Raw genomic sequence first — 11,802 nt, 5'->3', positions numbered from 1 at the left:
TTGCAAAAATGACTGCCCCACGGAAATGATGTCCTGTTGTGCAATCATGTAATTTTAGGAGGGAAATACGCATAAAATAATTTTTTTCTAAGAACTAGCCCATAGTTGCAATTGCACTTTGAGAGCTACTAGTTTTAGTAGTAGTTTCGTTTTCCAGGAAGTTCCAGTCAAACCTTTCCCACCGTTCATTATATGTAACTCTAGTCTCCATTTTAAGTAGGTTGACTCAGAGGCTTTTTCAAGTCTCAGTTCTTTTTGGATAATGAACACCTTTTAACTTACTTTTATCTGCCCCCCCATCTTCCCTAACAGATGGCACACTCCTAGGGCAAACAGCGTCAAGACAGAAATGCCATGTCACCATCTCATAGGGTGACGGGGGCGGTTATGTGTGCGTGAGTCACCAGTGAAGCCTGTGCCGACCCACGGCCCTCAATTACTTGTTAAGTGAATGAGTCCTGGTATATCCAGAGCTGTTGAAAGCAAAGACCTGCAGTGAGGGGCCAGCAAGGAGGAGTGACTAGGTGATCCCAGATACCCAGGCCCTTGTCCTCAGCTCTGTCTGGGCTTTTCAGGCATTGGCGGTGTTCTCTAAAAGCCTGGAGTGCTCTGCAGGGTAGGGCTGGGTGGAGTTCGTAAGAGAGGGCAGGGTGATCAGTTAAGGAGAGGCAGACGCCCCTGCTGCCACTCCTCTGGCCTCCCCCCAAGTAGGGAAGCTGTGTGAGGTGGCGCTGGGTGCTCTGGTTTATTCCTGCCTGGTATGGTTCAGAACTTAAGACTATGCTCCATAACCAGACTGCATGGCGGAGCATTTCCCAGTCCCAGGGAACATGTCTGCAAAAAGGTTAACTTCTTACTTGGGAGCGGAGGAGGAAGGGCAGACTGGCACCAGTGTTCACGCCAGCTCCGGGCACTGACTGGTTAGGTCCCCCAGACCGAGCGGAGGACAGAAGGCAAGGCCCGGCGCTGCAGGCCGTTTGCAGAGGTGTGAGCGCCAGCCGGGGGTTGCCTTGTGGTGAGGTGTACTTTGAGAAGGAATGCTCTGGGGCAGGGGCTGGAGCGCCTGGCTAGTCCTTCGGGACATTTGAGCACAGTGACAGAGGGGGCAAGAGGAGCCTCTGAGGCAGCACCTGGTTTATCCTTCAGATGACAGAATCGCACCTGAAGTGCCAGAGCACAGAGGTCATGTCCCAGGACATGTAAGAGTGGGAGCTGCCCCAGCGCAGAGGGTGTGCTAGCTGGTCGCGGCACCTTCAACGGCGACTTGAATGAACCACCAGTCTAGGGCCTGACCTTCCACATGGCAAGGTGTAGTAGGGCAACCATTTACAGTGAACACTAATCTGGTTTAACTTGGGTGACAGAGCTTAAATCCGTTCAGCTAGCTTGGGATCCTTTGGCACAAGAGATGGCCGGGGTGGAGGGGTGGGGATCATATGAATGCAAGGTCTTTTGCTTCATTTTCCAACCTCGGGCTCTAGGGTCCTCACGGAGGTTTTCTTGCTAGATAGCGCACACAACCTGGGCCTGGGCCTCTGCCTTAGAGAACTGCACTGCAGAGGTAAGGGCCACCTGCTTCTGCCTCCCTGCTCCTCAGCCTGGACAGCTGGTCTCCGTCTTTAGTCAGGAACTTCAGCAAAGTGAGGCCATGGCAGTCTCCACAGGGCTCAGGAGTTCTTAGGTGCCCCCTCAACCCCGTTTCTTTCTCTCGGGCCCCCTTCCATTGCTTTTACACAATTTTAAAGCATCAGTGCACCTGCATCCATGGGAACATTTTAATCCTTTAATAAAATACATGTGTGAACTTTAAAGTCTTTGAGTAGTGATAGTTTTACAATAAATTGCAAATGTCAGATCAGAATGCTTCAAGGTCAGAATTTTACCACCGTAAGGTGGAAGACCCAGGGTGGGGCCGGTTGTCTCCTAGTCTCAATACATGGTGAAACAGAATGTCTGCCAGACATGCAGAGTGTCTGCCAGCAGCCAGAGATAGAAATGCCATCTCATCCCATGAACAGTGGGGAGGCGAACATTTACTAAGCAACCACCTTCAACTGGCTCTTCTGGCAAAGCGCTGTGCTCTAGACGAGGAAATGGCTCAGTTCCCCACCCGCCCACAAGCGAACTCAGCTGGCAGGGCTGGGATTCCAAACCCAGGTCTGTGGGCTCAGAAACTCGGGTTCGCTCCACCAAACTAGTGGTTTTGAAACTGGCTTTTGTGGCAGCACTTCAGGGGTTCTCTGCAAACACTTCAAATATCTGAGATGGTAAAAATCATCGCTTATGTGCACACATGAGTTTAAACTGCCTGAGACGTCACTGTGAGGCCTCCACAGCCGCGCCTGAGTAGGCCTGGGAGCTGAGGCAGAGGGCGCTAGCCTGGTGGCGGATCGCCAGGCCCAGCTGCTGCGCAGCGCTAGTGGCTCTCATTGTAATTTGAGGGCTTACTTATAACCTTTAGGTGTTTCTTTACTGATATAGAGAGGATAGGGATTGAAAGCAGGTACTGAGTATTTTTTTTTTTATTTATTTATTTGACAGAGAGAAATTACAAGTAGGCAGAGAGGCAGGCAGAGAGAGAGGAGGAAGCAGGCTCCCTGCCAAGCAGAGAGCCCGACGTGGGACTCAATCTCAGGACCCTGAGATCATGACCTGGGCCGAGGGCAGAGGCTTTAACCCACTGAGCCACCCAGGCGCCCGGTATTGAGTATTCTTCTATTAACTTCTATTAATCCTTTTTTCCAAGCATCTATTTCACTTTTGTCAATAACCAGAGATTGCAGACAAGCTGTGACTGTTACCATTTGCAGCCACTCACCTATTATATGATTTTTCTCTCTATAGCAAACAAATTCAGAAATAAACTGGAGGCAGAGACCATTCACAACTAACCCATTTGCTGTAGTAAAAATGCTCCCCCAAGGCCTACTAATTTAAGATAGTGTTATTACTTCAACTTAGACAATTCATGCTAATAACACATATTTGAAAGGTTAAAGACAATGATTATAGTATCAAAACCTTTTGATTTGGATTGGGAGAGGAGGGCTCATTCTTTAAGCCTTTTGGTAGCATTTACCAAGCTCTTCTCTAAGATTTCTAGCTCAAAGAGGAGCAGGTTACCGTAGCCATTTATCTAAGGTTGTCTTCTGGAAGCCCAGGAGCACTGGCAGGTGGTGGAAGTGGAGTTGGGAGAGAAAGTTTCATACTCAAATTTTGCTGTTAATTCATTGACAATCTTGGATAAGTCTTTGTGGCTCCCTGAAGCTGTTTCCCTCACCAAAAAAACAGAGGAGTTTGGATAAAATCAAATAATTTTCAGACTTTTATTTTAAGCACCAAAACCTTTCTTCAAATCATATCTTACTTGGAAGTGTAATACTGAATGGGCATGGCGGCTCCCTCCCCACAAAATAGCATGAAAACCACGAAACCAGATCATCTAAGATTCCTTCCACGTCTAATCGTCAGGATTTCAAGTCCCCTGCCTCTGACACGCAAACGCTGGGCTCAGCCGCCCCTTCCTGGCCAGGCCCCTCCCTCTCCCAGACCAACCAAGGAGCTGAACTGACTCATCCCAGCACCTAGTATGCTGGTCACCACACTGACTAGAGACCCACGGTGGCAACCAGAATCCAGGGGCCGAACAACTGTTTGTGGGTGAAGAGGACACGTTTATTTCATTTACAGGGTCACTAAGGCTACAGCAGAATCAATAGGCAAGCACTACTGTCTGTGGCAACACACAGCATGTTTCTTAAACAGCATCCAAGCCTCATAGGTTATGTTTGCATTAAAAAACAAAACAAAACAAAGAACTTAAGAACCAATAGGGAAGCAGTTAAAGGCCAATTTTAAATGCCAATGTAAAACAACTTTCAACTTGAAAATACAATTGAAATGCAACCGCTAGGAGCACTGTAAGAAAAGTGACCCAACTCAGGTAGAAAGAAGACGGGAAGTGGTAAATAAAATACAATAGCCACAGTTGAAAACCTTGTGATTCCCACAGGGAGTGGACTCCTTTCCTTCAAGCCTCTGAACACGCGTCTTGCTCAGGAGAGGCCTGTTCCGCAGGGGAGGCAGCTGGTACGTGTGCAGACTGTGCAGCAGGTGAATGCTGCACACAGGAGAGGAAGCGTCAGTGTGGTTTCCTGCTAGGGACAGCAGGCCTTGTGTTTTAAGAGGCAAAGTCATAGGAGGATCACCTCTTACACCCAGAAGCCTCACACACATTCTAGGCCGGCCCTTGAGATACCTGGTCGGTAACCTCGACTTAAAACAAATGTTCTTAGAAAACGTGACTAGAAATTAAATAGCTGGGATTCTTGCCATGCTATTCAAAACTCCGAATGGACAGTCATGGCTCCGTGACCTAGGGACCATTTTTTTTTTAAAAGATTTTTTTAAAAGATTTTATTTGACAGACAGAGATCACAGGTAGGCAGAGAGGCAGGCAGAGAGAGAGGAGGAAGCAGGCTCCCTGCTGAGCAGAGAGCCCGATGTGGGGCTCCATCCCAGGACCCTGAGATCATGACCTGAGCCGAAGGCAGAGACTTAACGCACTGAGCCACCCAAGCGCCCCCACCTAGGGTCCATTTTTAACTGTGCTGTTAGCCTTTCCTCAGTGAACTCACTTGGGCAGGTGCAACTGCAGCCTTGGGGACCGGTCACTTGAATAGGCACTCGCTAAATGCAATCCTGCCAGAGCACCTTCAAATCAGCCCTAAGAGATCAGGAGAGGGCTAGAGTTAACTTCAATAAACATGGAATCTAATCTCCTAGCTTCACGCAGAGCAGGCTGAAGTGTATCGGCCGTCTCAAGAGCCTGTAATCTTACTCTAGGGTATATTCTTGATTCCCATTTCAATATATTCGATAGCTGGATATTGTCTAACAGATCTCCCAGTGCCATGTTTTTCGTTCTCCTTCAGATCCTTCAGATCTCCTTCAGATCTGTACCGTTTTAAGTCTTAGAATATGCTTTGTTAACATAGGAATCCACAGTGAGCATTTTAGCGAAATAACTCAAAAAATTTTCTGTACTTCCTCACTAGAAAAATCCCAGTGGATTAAGGCAGCCCTCTCATTTTTTAGACTCGGATTAAGGCCAAAGTAAAGAAAGAAGGTAAATATTGAGAAAGCGCCAGGATAAAGTTCAGAGATGAGGAGGACATCCTGGCTGCTCACTGTTAGTACCTCACTGCTTCACACCAAGTGCCGCCTTGTGGGGGCCTGAAGAAAGCTGGCGTGGCCCTTGGCCAACCACCGTTCTCTGCGCACAGACCTCTCCCATAGCAGCTCCCAGCCTCAGCCCCACACTGTGCAGGTCTCACCAGCACGCCGGCTTTCATCTTCACCTTCCCCCAGCAGCTCCCCACCTGTGGGCCCCAGCCAGCCTTGCTGGGTTTTGCTAGTGTTTCAACTGGCCAAGGTCTACACCATCAGACCTTAGGAACAGGAGCAGTGTGTGGACACACGGTGGCTGGAACACCCTCATTTTTACAAACTGGTCTGAATGTGGTCTGGCCTCCCTGCTAGCAGGTGAAGGGGCACCTTCTTCCAAAGAACAGGCCATTGTCAAACACTGCTGGATGGCACGTGCAGCTGAGCTCAGCTCTTCAGGTACTTTACACAAGCTAGGCAGAGAGTGCATCCAGAACGCGACCCTGGAAAAGCCTGTCCTGGAGTTGAGGCCCTGGGGAGGCTCTGAGCAGGTCACTCTTTAGAGCCCGGCCAACCCACCAGAGATGCTGGGCACTACTCAGGACAAACCTCTAGGGAGGAAGCGCATGATGTAGCTCTCCCCACAGACCTGTGCAATGGAAGGGTGCCCCAGAGTGATGCAGGGAAAGAAAATCCACCTCTGAGAAGAGCAAGAACTAGTCAAGAAGTGACCATTACTATGGTCTTGCTTGCTTGGCTGGTCTGCAGGTCTACAGAGCAGAGGTTGGGCGCTCGGTGTGGAGGGAGGATGACTTCCAGTCAGGCACATGATCCAGTCACACCATGTCAGCTTCTACTCTGAGGGTCTCTCGGCCCACCCACTCGCTCTCATCCAAGCACAGGAAGCAGCACTTTCCGGCCACCTCCCCGTGCTTCAGCATCTCCCCATGCAGGGCTCTGCTTAACGGGCCCTGCAGCTGCCACTGTGGGCTTAAGAGGCCCGAGCACCAGCTGCTGGGGGGGGGGGGGGGGCGCGGGGCGTGGCTAGAAGCCAGAGGTAGTTTTGTTTACTGTATTTACTACTGATGCTCAGTTCTTTGGATGAGGAACACCCCCCCCCCCCCCCCGATTGTTAAGAAGCCTGATTGCCTTTGCCTTTTTAGCTTTAGAGAGAGGTTGGGGGCAAAACCATGAAGGAAAGGTGTTCCAGTGCTTGGGCACTGTGGGGCACCTGCTTGCCAAAGTCCAGAGTAGAACAGAAACCTGTAGTTCCCTTCGCCAAAGTTCAGCTTCCCGGCAGCACCTCGAACTGCTGCTGTGTAAGGGAAAAGGGATGAAGAGGGAATAAACCACAGGGCAAACAATTAGAATGTGTTAGCAAATGCTACCATGCGGAACACTAAACTTTATTCACTTTATTTATATATTTAACAGTTCTAAAGTATTTACTTCCTGCTTTGACAAAAAATGAAAAATATAGGAGCACTGACTGACTCCTCTTTAGGAGAAAAGGGTTATATGTACAGCTACGGAGAGTTACGGTTCCTCCTTTACATACAAAGAAAAATATTAATAAAAAAGTGCTTCATTGATCGAAAAGGGCTAAGAGCTGCAAGCATTTATTCACACTGTACATCAGACCCAAGAAACCCGTATCATAACCTCTTGGCACCTGTCACTAGGAACTGCACAATCTTTAATTAGACGGACTTCTCCCCACCTGCACGGCCAGACCATACAGAGTGTGGAGAAGAACTACACCCTGTTTCACTAAAGTCAGACTCTGAGCTACCTGCGGCCACTAGGAAGTCAGAGACTCATTCTGATGCTCTTGGCTTTGCCTGGACTGACAGCGCCAGGGGAGGCTCTGGGCCACCACGTAACCACACCCAGGCACACACAGGAGCCACCTTCCTGAGACACAACTTCCCTTGGCCAAGGAATTGCTTCCAAAGGGTCAGAGAGTTCCCTGGCCTCACCCCCATCTGCTCACCACGATCCGCCATTACCAGTTAGCAGCTTTTAGCAGAGCCAAGCATGGCCCTTCCCCAAGAGGGAGGGCAGGCACAAAACATGGATGCCAAGATTACAAAGCACAAACCTTCCCCACACTCACTCTACCACAAATATTCTTGATTTAAGGCTCTTTTTGGACCACACCAAACTTACTGAGGAAAGGTGTCCCAAATCTCCTACGGGCTGTGTCACAAATTTTCTAAAGAACCCTGCAGAGTCACCAAGTGTCCCCTCACTGCTGGCCAGCAGCACAGGAGCAGGGCAGGGGATTGCTGGGCCCTTCCCACTGCCCCAAAAAGGGAAGGGAAGGAGGAGAAAGGCTGATTGTATGGGGCATGCTCCCTTTTCCAGAGGCTTGCACTCTAAAAGGCTGATTCTACCCCTTAAGGGGGAGATCCATGATTTGTTTGGTTTGGGAATGGGGAATTTTTGGAACCCTGAGTCTGGATTTCCCTGTGCTGGTCAAGGAAGAGAGATTGTTTGGGGGACCAGGCCCCAGAAGGGGCTTCCAGGTGTGCCCGGGCTCAGGGCAGGCTTTGGCCTTGGCCACAGCAGCAGGACACCGCACTCTGGCCAGTATGCACTCTTATGCCTGAGGGTGGGAAGTACTACACAGCCTAGCCGAGGGAGGCCTACTCATGACAGTGAAGGGAGCCCTAGACCATCCAGGGTCAAGTTAAAAACAGAATCCCATGCAAGAGAGATCATGCCACCCCCATTCCCAGTCCCTCTCACTCACTTCAGAGAAACTAACACCTTCCTTCCCCGAAAGGGGGCCTGGAAGGGTTCCATTTACTGTATCCCTCCCTCAAGTGCCAATCCCATTTATCTCTGAGGTCAGACAGGCCCAGCTCCTCTCAAGAGAGAGATGGCACTCGGGGCAATGCTCTGAGGGAAGATGCTTTCAGCCTCCTCAGCAGCAAAGGTTTTTCCAATCAGATGTGGCAGTAGCACGAGAAATGGTCACAAACATCAGCCCTGGCTTGCTTCCCTCCACTCACTCATCTCGGACCTCCACTCCTGACTCTGACCAGCCTCCTCCCATCCTGAGGAACCAAGCCAACCTTCAGCATCACAGGACAGCAGGCGGCTCAACAGTTTACAGGGGGCCTGGCAACCTCTGGTCTTTCATTAAAAAAAAAAAAAAATTAATACAACCAGGGGACTTCTTTCTTTTTTGGAGGCAGAAGATGGAAAAGGAGGGAGGGGGGACAACAGGAAAGAAAAATCGATCTACAATCCAGTGGTACATCCCAAATTTCTGTCACTCTGCACAGGTGGTTCCATGCCCCCATTCCAAAGTGCACGGGCCTCTCGGTCTGTCCAGGCTGTGTGGGCCTGTCAGAGGAACAGCAGCTTGGTCTCTGCCCGCCCCAGGTCACTGAGCTTCAGTTTGAAGTGGCAGCAATGGGCTTATCCAGTTCAAGGTCAATACTGGAGCTTGTGGGATGAAGGCTGCTATAGCAAGACTTGCACACTCGACTGGGTTCAAAGAGCTGCTGGCTGGGAACTGGAACCTTCTGATTACAACAACTGGAGCAGAACACATTCCCACAATTCCTTGAGATGGGAAGAAGAAAACAAAACAGTTAGTTTCGGTCGCGGGTATGGTGTGAGGAAACCAACTTCAGAAGACAGAACTTGGCTGTGGTAATTCGGATGTCCTGGAGACTCCTCCAAGACTGAACTGTTTCATTTGTCTAGCCCAGGAAAAGGCGGGGTGGGGTGGGGGGCAGGAAATCCTTGCCTAGTGTAGCTGCACAGCACTGTGACTTTAGGGCCAAGGCCACTTGGCTGTCTCACCATATGGCTCAAGGTTACAGGTGCACAGGGGGGATGCTGCTCAAGAGAGATCTAGGAAAACAAAAGGGCCCCACGCAGCAGTAGGTTCTAGAACACTGGCTAAGTCCTGGCCCAAAAAACCCAGTGAGCCATACCCACTTGGGCAATGGCCTCTGTGTAGCTCGTGGTCACAGAGAGACCAGAGTCCAATGGAACTACCTCCGAGCCCTTCAGAGAAGACAAACTACCTAGCCAAGCTGGGGTGGGGTGAGGAGCCTTGTCCAACAGGCTACATCCCCAGAGGCTCGGAGGCAGCAACATGAAGAACAGACTGCTGCCATCTAGGACTGCCCTGATGCCAACATGCAATGCCAGAAGACAAGCAACACATGCTCAAGGTGAAAGGACAAGAGAGCACAGATGAACACACGTGCACAAACACCCCCCTTATTAGATAGGTGTCAGTCAATTATAGCTCACTCCCCTGCCCCCATGCATCTACCAAGAACTATCAGAGCTCCACCCGAAGGCCAGACTGTACTCGGGCCCCAGGGCTCCCTCTCCTCCACTTGAAAGCCCAGCTCTGATGTATCCATGCAACAAAGGTGCCCACAAATAAACAACCAAACAACTGCTCTTCAGAGCTAAGAGGAAAAGGAACTGGTAGAGAAGTTTCTGCTCACCTTACAACCCCACTCTGCTAGGCCCTGAAGTACAATTCAATCTCAATAAACCCAAGAATGGGAGACTTCAAGGAGCCTGACATAGCCCACCAAAGACGGGAAAGCAGCTGAAGGGAAATGCTTCCCCTTAGCTAGCATCACTCACTGCCTTTTCATTTATGCTCCTCAGAATATAAACCCACAGAATGTAAACTAAGGACCACCTGGGCACAGGGGAGAGAATACTAAATACCCTTTGGGGACCCCCCCAAAAAAAAACCCACAAAAGGCAAGGCTAGACATGGGTCAATGGAAGGACAGAGAACTAAAACAAACACACATAACTTCATCTTCTAGAAGGCAGTAAGAACCTCATGTTTCTGAAAAGCATGAATCAGCAAGAACCTGTGGTTACACAGAAAAATTACCTAAATCTACTTCTGAACATCTGCATTTATTTAATATACCTGCTGGAGTTCATCCTGATTATTTAATAGACCTGCTAGAGTTTATCCTGATATGAATCTGACCAACTAAGCTTTCCTATCTGGCTTTTTTCAGGGGATCCTGACAGACCTCAAGTAGAACTCTCCACTAAAGTCTTCCCTGCTAAAACAGTTCTCTGGAAAGACCACCTCTGTTCAGTCCTGGTCTCTTTGTTTAAAAAAAATAAAAAAAAAAAATTTTTTTTTGGAGCAGCAATGCTGTCTGACTCAGATATCATGAAGCATCATTCTAGGATCCCACTGAATGACTAACCCAAAGAAAATAGCTCTGAAAACCCACAAGAGCAGCCCCTGCTGAAGCCCAGCTTCTAAGTCACAAGCAGGATGGCTCCACTGACCTGTGTGGTCAGGAGGGGAGCACATGGCTGCAGTCTGACTCAGCCCTAACTGTCTCCCCAGTTGGCTGCTTTGGTTTCCCCCCAAGCCCACCTGCCTGCCTGCCTGCCTACGCTCCCAGCCCCAGGCTTCATCCCAGTGAGTGCAGAGAGGGGGAAATGGCAGCGTTAGTGTGAAGTTATTGTAGATGTGCAGACATCACAGACAGGTTGTTGCAAATGCTCACCACGTTTGATCAACACGGTCAGTGTCCCTGCAAGGAGGGGAGAGAGAGCTCAGAGGAGAAGCCAACCAAAGACATATGGGCTTGGGGTGCATGGTAGGGAGATATACGATCCTGAAGCATCATTACTAGACAAAGAGGTGGTTCCATTTTCTACCTGGGTTCTCTCCTGTGGATGAGCTATGTCAGGATTCAGATAAAATTCCTACCCCAAGAACACTGAACATCCTCCAGTCAGTCACCACCCCAGCTGGGGCAAAGCATTCCTAGCAGCTAGTTAGCTGCTATCCCAACCAAGAAGAAAGAAGAAAGAAGTCGGGAGCCATAAGGATTGAAGACTATGTCCTCAGCTGTCCCTATCAGTCCCCACAGCTAGGTCTCCTCACTACTACCACAAGACAAGTTTGGGGTCAGGGAGCAGGATAAGGAGTAGGAAAATGAAGTTCCCTGCCCACAGCAGGAAAAATTTTCTTGCTCAGGGCAGCCATGTTGAATGGGAAGAACTGGTAGGAATAAGAAATGGTAGTCTGGGTGGCGGCTGTTGCTCTGCTAATCCAGGAAGCAAAACAGAACAAAAGGGGACATCATTTGCACATTTTAAAATTTAGTCATGATCACTCTTAATTAGAAAAAAAACCAAAACAACAAATGTAAAAACCAATTTCAGAGGCACAAAAGATGTGCTGGAGTCCTGTAGACCCCAGGTTCTGCCTCAGAGGGGACACTGCCAGCCAGACACCTGCATCTCTCCAAGCTGCAAGCTCTGTGGGTCAAACCTCAGCCTCCAAACTCTGGCCCACCTCACCCCCACCACACACCCAAACGGCACCTGCAGTGGTGCTTCCTGCTGGCGAGCCAGAAGGCGCTGTCACACGCATAGCAGTGAGCAGCCAGATGGTCAGGGAGCCAACGGGTCATCTGTAAAACAGGTGGGGCCAGGTTAGTGACCAGAGATGGGCCATCGAGCTGGAGCCAGCAGAGCCATGCTGGGGGCAGCAAGAGTCACAAGGACCATACCGGCTCCAGCGGCACCAGCCCAGCAGGTTGATGTCAGCAGTACAAGAAAGGCGTCCAAATCGTTTCCCTAGCGGGGACTCCAAACTCCCCTGAG

At 49.8% G+C, this 11,802-nt stretch overlaps 1 protein-coding gene across 15 annotated transcripts in view; it reads right to left on the bottom strand.

The window, feature by feature from the left end:
- Positions 1-5,419: 5,419 nt before the first annotated feature.
- MTMR3 (myotubularin related protein 3) overlaps positions 5,420-11,802 on the bottom strand; it is a 139,484-nt gene continuing 133,101 nt past the window's right edge. For 11 of the 15 annotated variants that reach the window (XM_046025563.1, XM_046025561.1, XM_046025568.1 and 8 more), the window contains 3 exons: positions 11,521-11,609; positions 10,695-10,721; positions 5,420-8,742 (listed from right to left, as the gene is read on the bottom strand). In XM_046025563.1, coding sequence (XP_045881519.1) covers positions 8,571-8,742; positions 10,695-10,721; positions 11,521-11,609 — 288 coding nt within the window. In that variant the 3' untranslated portion in view covers positions 5,420-8,570. The remainder of the gene's footprint in view (positions 8,743-10,694; positions 10,722-11,520; positions 11,610-11,802) is intronic. The other 4 variants (XM_046025569.1, XM_046025571.1, XM_046025573.1 and 1 more) reach the window with 2 other exon arrangements.

This window comes from Meles meles, chromosome 12 (genome assembly GCF_922984935.1).
Source record: "Meles meles chromosome 12, mMelMel3.1 paternal haplotype, whole genome shotgun sequence".
Taxonomy (NCBI): domain Eukaryota; kingdom Metazoa; phylum Chordata; class Mammalia; order Carnivora; family Mustelidae; genus Meles; species Meles meles.
Note: the sequence above shows the minus strand (reverse complement) of the source record. Positions and strands in the feature narration are given on the sequence as shown.